General features: G+C 36.5%; 1 protein-coding gene across 2 annotated transcripts in view; it reads left to right on the plus strand.

The window, feature by feature from the left end:
• Positions 1-13288, plus strand: part of TUT4 (terminal uridylyl transferase 4) — a 42841-nt gene that overhangs the window by 6827 nt on the left and 22726 nt on the right. Inside the window, exons 2-8 of one of the 2 annotated variants that reach the window (XM_021529457.2) lie at positions 1445-2118; positions 3790-3953; positions 6729-6845; positions 8892-9069; positions 11169-11257; positions 12082-12133; positions 12697-12766. In XM_021529457.2, coding sequence (XP_021385132.2) covers positions 1557-2118; positions 3790-3953; positions 6729-6845; positions 8892-9069; positions 11169-11257; positions 12082-12133; positions 12697-12766 — 1232 coding nt within the window. In that variant the 5' untranslated portion in view covers positions 1445-1556. The remainder of the gene's footprint in view (positions 1-1444; positions 2119-3789; positions 3954-6728; positions 6846-8891; positions 9070-11168; positions 11258-12081; positions 12134-12696; positions 12767-13288) is intronic. The other variant, XM_021529465.2, reaches the window with a different exon arrangement.

Consider the following 13288-nt stretch of genomic DNA (forward strand, 5'->3'; position numbering starts at 1 on the left):
TTTTTTTTTCTTAATCAGTTTTTATATTTTACTAAAGAATGTGATGCTGACAGCATCTTCAGGAAAATTCTTGTGAGTTTTGTTTGTTTCTTTGATTTCTCACCTTTGAAAAATACATATTTTCAATTATATCAATAGTAACTTAAGATAACCCTTTTTAGAACATGCTTTGTATCCTGAAGTATTTTCTGAATTGTGTCTCATTAAAATAAGATAGTAACTGTATTATATAGCCTGAAAAAAATGACTGTGCTTTATACTGATAATATTCAGAAGGGTTTTGTTGTTTTTTTTTTTTTAAAGCAGACTTTTTCATCTGATCCTTCATTCTGGTTATTGTTTCTAAAGTACAAAAGTATGCTGTGATACTTCTAATGACTGTAATTCATAGGCTTTTCTATTTATTTTCTTCACTAAATGATAGGTGATGGGTTCTCAAAAACCCAGAAATTTCCATGGGTCCTGCATTTACCTGGCAAATATGCATCTGGACAGGAAAGAGAGAACCTCTGCACTCCATATTTTGTTATAGTTTTACAAAAATTTTCTTCTTTGTCTAATACTTAATTCTTGTAGTTTTCAATTGCTGTCTAAATGTTATTACAAGAAAAAAAATCCGTATCTTTGTTGCAGATTCTTGCCTTCATTTTCCATATTAGTAAGACTAATTCCTTACAAACAGACCCACTTATGCTGAACCTCCTCCCACTGGAAACACAAGCATTGAGTTGTCTCCAACATAAATCTCAGATGATCATATACCACCTAAAGGCCTGAGGTTTAGATGAGAAAAGTTAATCTGCAGCTAAAGAAAATATTTACTATTTGTGAGGGTTTTTTTTAAAGAATCTTACTTAATTGCTGACAGTTAATTTGTATGATAATAGGAGCTGCAGGTGATTGATTGGTCAGGTTTATTATTAATACTTTGAGCTATATCTCTAAATGCTTTTTAAAATCAGTTAATAAAATGGAGCTTGCTTGCCTTGCTGGAAACAGAATTAGTTTCCTCTAGTGGCTAATTTGAGCTGTGTGTTTATTGAGTGATACTTTTTAGATGTGCTAAATTTTTTTCTTTTTTTTCCCAATGTAGTTGCAGACTTGGTTCTTGTTTTTGTTCAGAAAGCCAGAAATAGGAAGGAAAGAAAAAAGCAAGCTGTTGGCAGGTTTATCACTGAGTGGTTTTTAGCATGTTTTGCCATTTTTTTTGTCTCTTCATAGCCCTCGTCTTTTAAATACAAATCAAAATGATCAAAATTTTCATGAGTTTTACTTTAATACTGGAATGTATTGTGAAAACGTACGTACACCTGTGGGGGGAATATGCTTCCTGTAATAATTTGTATTAGCACCTTCCTTTAGAGAAGTTTATTTAATATGCTGTCTACATAGAGATTTAGTCTTTTTCCTTAATTTTAAAAATAACTTATCATTATTTCCTCAGTAGACAATCAGCTACAATCCTTGCCTGCGCAGAGGATTTAAAATCAACGGCAAATTGCTGAAGAATTGCACTTCAAGTGGTCTCGAGACAGGAGAAGCAGGTCTTCACTATAATGGAAGAGGCCAAGAGCTCAAAGAATGGAAATCATGACCCAAGGAAGTCTGTCCGTCTTGTCTGTGAGGAAGGCAAAACAGTCAAAGTTACAATTAATCAAAATTATAAACATAATAGAAATGACAAATCTGTGAAGGATGTTGGGAGAAGTTCTCCAAGCGGGAATAGCAGCAGAAAAAGTAAACAAAATGATATTTGTTCTGAAAAACAAGGAGAAAATAAATCATGCAAAGTAAATAGTTGTATTCCTGGAACTAAAGATTTGGGATCAAATGTTCAGGATCGAAGTCATGGAAAAGCAAAAAAATTTTCTAATTTATCATCAGCAATGGAAAGCTTGAAACAGACAAAAGGCCAACCAGTGGGAGAAAATGCTCCAGGCTCCCATGTTTCAGGGAATGGGGTCAGCATGGAAAGCTTAACAGCTCCTCAGAAAGGGAAGCTGGTGCTGGAAAATCCAGTGGGAGTTCATACTTTGAAGACTAGTGTTGATCAGGCTGGTGATCCTGGTAAGACTGCTGCAGATCAAAGAAAAATGGAACATAAGCCTGATGACTTCAGTGAGTATTAGTTAACACTGCCTTATTCCATTTTCTTCTGGTGCAGTTGCTGAAAGTCTGAAATGAGCTTTGAAATGTTTCTGGTCGTGTTATTTTTTCACATGTACGAAGTTGCTGATTGCATTTAGAAAGAACATGATGTTCATACAAGCATATTGCTTAGAAAACAAGAGATTATGATAATAGCTGTCCTTTTTTCTTATGCCTAAGACCTAAACATCTTTGTAAGCTACTTAGTGTGCGTGGGTTTTAGGCAATTTTGTGAATATAGTGTCTTAGGAAGGGGGAACCCTTCCTAATATCATTGCCACCCAGGGAAATGCCAGTTATTACTGCTTTTCAGAAAGATCAGGGGGAAAATGGGCAAGAAAAGTTCCTGTTATAGGTAGAGGGGAAATATTTACTTATTTTCTGTGACCATTGTGCTCTTTTTGTTACTAAAAATGTTTAGAGTAAGCTTTGGCAAGTGCCTTTTTGATTTAGGGAGCTCTGGAATACCTGTCATCCATCAGTGGTTACCCTTACGAGTGTGCATTTCTTACACGTTTTTCAATGTCAAAATTAAATATATTGATCAAACTTGTCTCACCAGGCTAATTCCATAGCTCAGGATTTATCACGCTTCTTTAGAATGCTTTTTGTCTTTAATTAAAATGCTGTTTTAAGATGTCAGCCAGTGTAGACCTTGTGTTTGAAGTATTTCCCACAGCTACAGCAGTTGCTTATATGGAAATACAAGGAAAATAACAAAGTGTGTGGTTTTTTAGCTGTCTTAATAGTGTTTAACAGGAAAAACAAGTTCAAGTGGCAGCATCCTGTGATCACTCAGCTCTTTGTAGACCACCATTATGTACTGTGGAGACCATCTGTCACTGAGAAACCAGGACTTGAAAACTTACTCAGCTTTGATTCCTTGCTAGTCTGGGGACACTGATCTCATTTGAAAGGAAAGCAAAAGGAAAAGACAAAGCACAAATAATCCTCACTTTTGCTTATGTAAAAGCGACTGGAATAATTTGCTGTTTGCAGAGATGAGTGGCCTGTGACCAGTGCACAGGCATGTGGAGGAACTGGCCGCGTGGCACTGGGCTGAGTTTGGGAGCAGCAGCGGTGCAGAGCTCAGTGGCTGCTGCCTGTGGGCGAGAGGTGTCACGGAGCGTTCAGGTGTGACTCCAGCAGCTTCCAGGCTGAGGGCTGGCACTGCCTGCTGACTGGCTCTGTAGGGTCATCTGGGTGAACGTCTTTGAGGCAGTTCTCTGATTTACTTCCTTAACAAAATGTGTTGTGTACAATAATTTTATGCCTAATGTTTATTGTTTCTTTTACAGTAGGGCATTGGGATCGTGTTTACTCTGTTCTGGATGGCAAAACCCTTTCTTGCTTTGAACAATTTAAGAGACTGTGAATTTGATTGAAACACAGAATTAATCTGCCTTTATATGTTGTGTTTTTGACAGCACTTTTAGTAGCAGATTAGTCTCTGAAGTCCTTTTAAAATACTAGTTAACATACTGGAACGATTTTAATGTTTAAGGTGATCTTGGCCAGTGTTTGGATAAAAAACTGGAATGTAGCTCTAATTTTTGTCTGCTTCTTAGCTGCTCTGTACTCTAATTTTCACTTTTCCTCTCCTTGAATTACTCTGAAGAAAGTAACTGTTTCTTGCTTTAGGTAAAATAAAGAATTCTGAATCAACAAAAGAACATACATTGGAAGCGGATTATTTAGAAAATACTGGTGTTATTGATGAATCTAATCTGACAGTTGAACAGCAACTAGGATTGAAACAAGCTGAAGAACGTCTGGAAAGAGATTATATCTCCAGACTTGAAAAAGTAGGTTGGGTTATTTATCAGATAAAAAAGAAAATGTGTGTCCTCTTTCATTATCATCACCATATTTCTGGTTGGGTGGTGTTTCTACTACAGCCTGCTGCTTCTGTTTCTTTCTTAATAACAAGTCACTTTCTGATACTGTCTCTAGTAGTTGACTAGTTTCTTGTGGCAGATGATACAGATTGGAAACTTAGTGTTACTTTTGTGGCACATGTAGCCTTTGCAGAACAATATTTTTTAAATTTTCTGTATCAGAATGTTTTCTGTTCCAATATTTAAGTTGTTTAGGTTCTCTTCTTTTTTAGTAGCAGTAGGATGTTGGCTTAATGTTGGAACAGCAATGATTCCCATGGCCTCTCCTTAAGAATTGGTCTATGAGGTATTCCCAGCTCTGTATGTGTTGCAGTTGATAATACATAAGGAATTATGTTTTGCTGTGATATTATTTAGTTGGAGGTTATTTATTCCATTTCACTTTTTGTGATCTCTGAATTTTTGTCATTTTACCTTTTGTGTATCCTCTTCCAAGTCAATATATTTTACATTTATAGTCAGCATTCTGTTGCATTTCCTACCTCTTCAACAAAATTGTGGATATTTCTGCCCCCACAAGGACCCCTGCTGAAGAATACTTGGCACATGCTTCTAGGTACAAGTGCTCTGAGGACAGTTCTCTCAGCAGTTTTGCTCCCACCTTACTATTCTTTATTTAGATACTATTTATGGTCTCCTTTTGAGACTGGTACTATGACAAGTGACAAAGACTGTAAAATTCAAATACAACGTCTGCTGCTGCTTCTTCAAGAGCTATGACTGATCTTTAAAAAAGCAACCCTAAGATTGGGTTAGTGCAATTGTTTGTAGCAGATCAGGTTGTCACTTCTGACCTGTTTTTTCCCTATGTGCTTATTAAAAATTTATTACAGTAATTTTCTGAATGCTAATTCTGACTGGTGTCTAATTCCTTGGCTCATCTGATTTAGCCCTTTAAAGATATTCTTACATTTCTCTTTCCTGATGATCTAGAACCTTCCCATTCTCTGTGAGTTCTTTCAAATACAGCTGCTCTTTTATAGATTAACTCCTTGAGTATCCAAGGGCAAATTTCATGAGACCTGGCTAATTTGGGTGCATCTGTCTTACACAAGTAGTGGTCTGTAACTTTTCTGTCTTATTTTGAGTTTTTGCCCTTTTCATTGGAGTTAAGCATAATTAGATTATTTTAAAAGTCTTCACAATAAAGGCAAAATAAAAGTTATTACATGATTCAGCCTTCCTGGCAACATTTATTGGCATAGTACTGCAGACTGATATTGTAAAGAAACACAGCATTTTTCAAAAATAGTTTTACTGCTGATACTCATTTTATTTTAAAAGAATGTTAAAATCTTTTTTATCTAATTCAGTTGTCAGGCATCAAATACTTGAATCTTCCCATGTCAGGTGTAACTGTCTTAGGTTGTTTTCCAAATGGATGTTTAATTTTATCTTACTAGGTACTTGTCTTAGAGAAAACGAAAATAGGGTTAAAGAGAATTGGTAATTAAAGTAGTATTTTAAATTTATATTTACTCTGTAGTTGGAGAATATCAGACTGTTTTTTTTCCAAAAGCAAAAGGTCAAACTCAGTAAGCGGTGAGTGGAAAAACTTGCCCAAATTTAACAGTGGTTTAGGTCTCTATATGGTAAGTCAAATTTGTTTAACTGATCTGTAATCCACCTCAGTGTCTTAAAATGGTGTTCATTCATTGTTGTGTCACTTTTTAAACATCTGGTATTTTCAGTATACTTTTTGGGTTTAGTAAATATAGATGTATTAAAATTAAGATGAAAATGTTAAAGTAGTTTCTTTTTCTCTCCCAGGTATTGGAAAAATCTAACAGATCTGTAGAAAAACTAAAGTGGTTTTTTTTTGAACCCTTTTGTCTCTGCAGTGAGCTTTTCAAAAGGTTTCCCATCTCTGTAGCTGTGATCTGTTAGAGCAAGAAGATGCAATTGCAGGATGAGATAGATAAAGTGGAGTATTTGGGAACAGCCCCTTCTCTTTGCAGTCCTTTCTGCCTTTGAGTCCAGCAGGCCTTAATGGTTTCCTGGTGTCCCCTCATGGACCCCGGGAAAACAGGTTCTCTTCTTCCCCATCATCTCCGGACGTTTGGCTCCTTCTTGCACACTTGGGGATCTCCCAGGTGTCTCCAGTTCTGAGCATTCCAGAGCATCCATCAGAGTGGAATAGCATCAGCCCTTCTGGAGGATCCCACCTTGGCCGAGCGCAGTGATGGGGAAGTGTCTGTGTTCCCCAGGCTGCCCGGCCACACCCTTCCCAGCAGGGCAGAGCCATTGCCCTGGCTGGTGCACACAGCACCGTGTGACACAGCAGCAGGGCAGCACTTGGCTGAGCTGCTGCCATTTCCTCATCAGAGAAAGGCGGGGAGATGCTGAGATTTAGCCAGTAATTAAAAGCTTCACCTGACAGGGGAATGGCTTACTAGTCTTTAGGTCAGCCTTAAGAAGCATAAACTCTACAGCCTTAATCTTGCCTCACTACATTTACTGAGAAATGTAATATTCAAGTCATCTCACTTCCTTCCCTCACTCTCCCCACTTGTCATAAAATTCAATTCTGCTTGTTTCTTGAAAATTGCTTACTGTTTGCAAAGCAGCTTTACATTAAAAGTGTTACATAATAGTTAAATGCAGTTTATTTATCCAAGAATTTAGTTTTTCAGGCACTACTGGTAGAAATATTTGTTTTAATCTATGGCAATTTTTCCTCAGCGTTCCCCAGAATACACCAACTGTCAGTATCTATGCAAGCTCTGCTTAGTCCACATTGAAAATATCCAGGGAGCCCACAAGCATATTAAGGAAAAGCGTCATAAGAAAAATATAATGGTAAGTTAGCAAAATTATGGCTATTTTTTTCTTTCTTATAATCCTCTTTTTTATTTTATTTTTGAAATTTTTTTTGTTGTTGTTGCGTGGTTTGTTTTCTTTGATCATGTTCATTTAGGTGAAAGTTTGTGTGCTGAACAGAGATCCACAAATTTCTGTTTTCTGTTTAAGAGGAAGGGTTTGATGATTTACCAGGCAGAGAGGAAAGGACAGTTTTGGTCACCGCTTCTGAATTAGTATCTCTGAGTAGCGAGCAATTTATCATACTTTTAGTAAAAGAATGCAAGGTAACTTAGGTGAGAAATATATATTACACAAAAATATATTCAATTTTTCTATTCTCTGAAAATAATGCCATTCGTAGCAAGACATCCAGGGACTGGAGGTGGGGCTGGGGATGTTGTTTTTATGGGTTTTTTTTACTTTGGCTGACTTGTGAAGTTTAGAAGAGTTACAGGACAGAAGGATTCAGTTCATTCATCATCACCCTGGGTTTATTAATGTACTTAATATGAAAAACAATTCTAAGGCTTACAAAGAGAAAACCGGTTTCCTTATCAGATACCATGGTTCTATGGTTTGCTCTAAAGAACTGTTACATGTAAGAAATCCAATAAAGGTGCATAGATTGTCTTGCCAGCCCATTTTTGTAAATGCTGATGAAGAGCTACAGATTGCCCAGTATGTTGGATTTTGTGATTTAGATGGTTAAAATTACTCTTTCTATAACCGTTCCCTGAAATTCAGTCAAATTACTTTCACATGTTTCCATGTATTTCTTGCCATACTTCTGTTTTTCATTAATGCTCTAATTCTAAAATGTGTGCAAGTCATCACCTGGAAGACTCGAAATGTCATAAATCCATTAAATCTCAGAAAGTAACATTTTTACATTATGGTCTGTAATTATTTGTAAAGGATTCTGGTTCTCTTACTGTCTCCTAAATTGCATCATGCTTAAAGAAATGAGCCAGCCCTATGATTGATCTATAAAAGCTTCCTTACCATGCTTTTCATCTGGGCACGAAGATGAGAATTGAGCAATGAGCTTTCTTTAGCACTGAATGGCATTATGGAGGACAAGGAACAGTTTTACTTGTTAACAATTACCCCAGTAGCTTTATGTGCAGCATCATGGTGATACCTATGTAACTGTCTTAAATGTTACTGCATAAAATTCTCCTGTTTACAGCTCTGTGAGATACGTGACAATCAAATAAGCTCAGCAGCAGCTGTGGTTTCCCAACTCAAGAAAAGTCCTAACATGGCGACATAAAAAAGATCCCATACTATTTTAAAAATGCTCATATTCTTTCTTACACTTAATTTGTTCAGATAAGAACAGAAGAGATGAGAGATGCAGCCTAGAACTAAAGAAACATTTTCATACTGTACTGTGTTTTCTTAGTGCATATTTATTTTATGATTATTATTTATTTCAGTCACATCTTTCATGTAGTTGATGAAACAAGAGGTTGTTGTACTTAGTCCCAAATGACTTGAGTCCCAAATGACTTCATGTATCTGACACATTCTTGCTATTGGATTGGGTGCACTTAATCTATTACTTTCTGGAACCAGCTGTTTAAGCAGTAATGGGAGTCAACTTAAAAAATTCCCTTGGAGCTAGGAATACTTTTTCTGCCTCTGATAACTTTCCTTCAAGTACAATCCAATCTGCAAAAATCCATTTGACTTTTCCAGCTCAGTTACTTTTATGATGTAGTAACAATTACAGCTTTTTATTTTCTTGGATGAATTCTGCTTCAGAACTGTCAGAAAATGTGGTTCAGGAATGGAATATAGAAGATTCCTTCTCCAGTTGCCAGCTGTGAAATTACATTTTCTGTTTTAAACACTGACCATCTGCTCTCATTCCTGGGACCACACTATTGTATTTGCCAGTTAGGCCAAGCAGAGTTCTTCCCTTTGGAAGTGCTTGGTCAGGACACAAACAGCAAACAGCGTGTTCCAATATAGCAGTAAGAGATAGCCTTTTCCTCTTAAAATACCAGTTTTTAATGACATCATCCACCAATTATTCAGGAAAAGCAAGAAGAAAACGAGCTGCGGGCGCTCCCGCCGCCCTCGTCTGCACAGTTGGCTGCTCTGAGTTTCACTCTCATTGAGGCAGCAAATGAACAAGGCATCTCAGATGAGGACTTCAGAATTCGGCAAGAGATTGTAAAAGAGATGGAGAAAATTATTCAACAGCCCTTACCAGGTATTCATAATATTCTCCATTTGCTTTAGGTGAAAAATTTTCATTATTTTTATATATATTTTTGATACCTTTGTTAATGGTGAATGAGTGCATTTGGGGTTAAATTATCTTGGTAGTGTACAATATTAATATATGCAGACTTTTAAAAATAATTAACAAAAAGAGGAAAATATTAGTGTTTATTTGTCCTTGTTTTTGATGTGTTTATTGATCCTCTTTAAAGTGGTAGGATAAGATAACAAGAAGTAGACAGTTGCTTCTTTGCATTGATTTCCCATCAGCTCCTATAGTTAATGCACTGGGAGTTTGAAATCAGATTTTTGGAGCTGCAGTAATGTTGACTTTGTGCTAATGGTGGTTTGGTGTTCAGTGCATCTGAACAGGAGAAAATATTAATTGCATTGCCAAAAAAAGTTCTAAATTTTTAATTTCATCTATGTTGGAATTGGGTGTTATTCTATATATTCAATTTATTTTAGAAATATATTTTTTCTCTTTGCTCTATAATAATACAGCTGTAAAAAAGATTTTGGTATGTGCAGGATAATCAGCTTTAGTTTTAGATGCTCTGTGAAGTACCTGCTTAAACATAAGGTGCTGAATAGAACAGGGGTTTGTAGGGTGGAGATTTGCTAAATCTGTTTGCTATATAGTAAGTGGCTCCTAGTGCAAACTTCTGTTCTGGCACTCCAGGGAGTTTTCCTACTGATAGTGGAAAGCATAAGACAAAGCTTTTTCACATAACATTTTCTACATAAATGCTCAGGAAAACTATTGTTACTTTGTCTGGCTGACTTGTTTGGACTGATGAGCTTCTGTGGAGGTGTAGGAGTACTGGAAGGGCAATCTGTAATAGTAAATGACAGTTTGTTATTCTCCTTTTCAAAGCCTGCTATGTTTTAATGAATGTGTTTTCCTAAGTTGTAAATTCAGAAAAATTTAATTCATGCACTGTGTAGAAAACATCTGATCTTCTGGCATGATTTTCTCTTGAGCTCACATTAGAACTATGCAAAAATTCTTACTACTATGATAAGCCATTGGAAGGAATTGCAAATTATTATTATTAGCCATACAGGCTTTGATTCTGAGAGGGCTGGTTTCTCAGCAGTGACAATAGGCTTGAAGTATGTGTAAGATCTATTTTCTCTTTTAGGAGTAGTTCTGCTGATGTTTCTGATTGAATGAGTTTGGTAAGAACACACATAAAGGAAGATATACAAGAACCCTCTTTGCTGTGAGGGTGGTTGGATGCTGGCACAGGTTGCCTGGAGAGGTTTTGGTCTCTCCATCCGTGCAGATTTTCAAAACCCAACTGGACACAGTCTGGGCAACCTGCTCTAGGTGATCCTGCCTGAGCAGGTGTTGGATTTGGGAAGGATTGAGAACACTCTCATTTTTCAGCTGATTTAAGTATGGGAGACCCTAATTTCTATTACAGAAAAGTTTTCATCTGCAAAAATTTCATTGTGAATTGGGTTAAATTATTGTTTATGGAATGGGATAGCATTTCTCATATTATTGCTGAGTAGGTACTTCCTAGTTAGTTTAGATCTGTTCTACATCTTTGCAGGTAACTGCATTAACTAAAACTGACTGGACACTGTACTCTGTGACTTGGAGTGTATTGAAGCTATGCTTTAGATATGTATTTTGCAAGGAACTGTGTGTTGGAACTTGTTGATGGCATCAACAGATTGGTGCCTCATAGAGAAGTCTGTGAGGCATCAAAGAATTTTATAATTGGCTAAGACCTGCAGTGAAATCAAGCTGTAGTTAACAAAAGCTGTTCCATAAATTCCTACACTAAGATGGTGACAGTTATTGTTACTTCATATTTAATTTTATATTAAAAACAAACAGAACTATTGCAAAAAATCTTTAAAACAGCTTAGACATTTGGTGATTACAGTATTTGAATTATTTGTTTTCCTGTGATGCTGTGTTATGGAAATGCCTACCCCTCACAAGAGTGAGAAAGTGTTCATTAATCTGGGAGTGCCACTTGTGAGATGCAGGATCTAAAGCAACATATGCATCATCCACTAAAGAAAAATTTATTTACTAACTGATAAATAATTATGTTTCTCTCTCTCCAGACTGTTCCCTGAGGATGTATGGCTCCTGTTTAACTAGATTTGCTTTTAAGACCAGCGACGTTAACATTGATATCAAATTCCCCCCTAAGGTGTGTAGATCTGGTTTTTAAATCAAGCCCATCCACATTTATTTCTATTCCATTGGCTTCATCTTGTTTTGGGGCACATGGTGTTAGAATAGCACAAAGCATCTAATCTTAGATTTGATGTCAGCTATGTTGTGGAGGACGTTTTCATTGCTCTTTAGGTAACTTTAATTCTTGAGGTTTTTCTTTTGTTTTGTTTTGTTTGCACAACCTTATGCTAGGCTTTTTCTAAATTTTTTTTGAGTAAGCACTGAAGCAGTATGAAAATACTTGGCTTGGCTAAGTGTGCTTCCATGAGCTCAAGATTCAGACTGTAAGCTCTTGTAGGATTCCTCCCTCCACTTTTAAAATTTGGGATAAAAGTGACATTCTTTAGATAATGAAATTGTTGGTTCATGTTTACTGATATTAGCAGCACATTCTTGATAGACACTCAACTGCTGCACTTGCATATGTTTTAAAATGATAACATTTTAAAACTTCTGGGAAAGTCCTGACATAAAATTCTTTATTGCTGTCCATGTCTAGTAGTATTCATTGAAATGAAATTTTTGCATATATGGCAAGTGCTTTTATTTATCCTGTTAATGCAGAACTAGAACAGAAGTGTTCACTAGAGCTGTAGGCTAAAGGAAAGCTGGCTGTGAGGTTTACTGGCACCTGTTTTCATGGTGTAGCCAGGTACAGTTAACTTACTAATACTGACAAATTATTTCACTTTTTTGAAGGACACAGTTACTAGTTGTGAAGCCCAAGTAGTTTGAAATAAAATGTAAAATAAAATATTAGTCTAAATAAGTCAATATGCTCTAATTTTGTCGTTGTAGATGAGTCAACCAGATGTTCTGATCCAGGTGCTTGAGATCTTGAAGAACAGTGGTGAGTTTTAGTTGCATCTCATTTCTATTTAACATTCCATCTGCTGCCTAGTTGTTTTTATGCTTAAATTTTCTGTAAACTTAGAAAACTTGACAGGTTTTCAACCAAAGTATCTGGGCTGTTTTTATGAATATGATTTTTATGAACACCAGTGCTTGTGTGAATGAGAGATGAGAAGCTACAGCAAGAGAATGCTCCAGTTCACGTTGCCAGAATTTGGGGCACTAGTGTCAGATGCCAGAGCAAAATGTTTTAACCTCTTATAGGCTGAATTATAAGAGGTAAACTCAAAAGCTGCTTTCCACTAGCATATGTATGTGACCGAGAGCTATTCCAAGACTTCTAAAACTTGCAGCCTCATGGTTGTGTCAGGAGCACAGCCTGGCTGTCTGATACTGGTGGTGAGCATTAAAAGTAACCAGAAAATATGGGTATTGCTTAGCTACACAGCACTTGAGTTGTTGTGAAAAATCATTGTATAAATATAGTAATTTTAAAGACAGAATTGGAAAAAGTGTAAGAAACTTTGCAACAAAGTGTGTTTTTTCTCTTTCATTGCTTAGCTGTGTACTCAGATGTGGAGTCGGATTTCCATGCCAAAGTTCCTGTTGTCTTTTGCAAAGATGTTAAAAGGTATGTGTGACTGAAAAAAGTTTTTAATGAGCTACTGTGCTTGTTCATAGTAGCTGCTTGCCTGCACTCCTGACAAGAAGTATTACTGTAACATTCAGCTAACATTTGTATTAAAAGGGAATTGCTCATACACAGAAATGTAGTCTAGAAAGAAAGCTACTTTTGTTTTTGTGCTACACAGAACTCACTGGGTGTAGGAATCTTACATTACCTTTTAGTTAACTGGGGGAAAAGTGGAGTGGTTTTCAGTTGTTTAAAATTTTTGCCAGCAGTTTTAAGCCAAGGCTTTAAAAACATTTTATAAGATACACATTGCCAGAAAGGACACATCATCTGACAGTTTCAGTAAATTCCTGAGAAGCAGCAACCTCCAAAATGAAATAGGATCTCTTGACTGGCTAGGGGTATGGACTGAAACTCTGGGGAAGTAAATGCAACAAGAGTGGGCTTGTCTTTTCCTGTATTTGTAACAGAACAGAAATAATTGTTCTGAGAAGCTAAAGGAAAGTTTTTAGAGAAGCT

This window comes from Lonchura striata, chromosome 9 (assembly GCF_046129695.1).
Source record: "Lonchura striata isolate bLonStr1 chromosome 9, bLonStr1.mat, whole genome shotgun sequence".
Classification (NCBI taxonomy): Eukaryota; Metazoa; Chordata; class Aves; order Passeriformes; family Estrildidae; genus Lonchura; species Lonchura striata.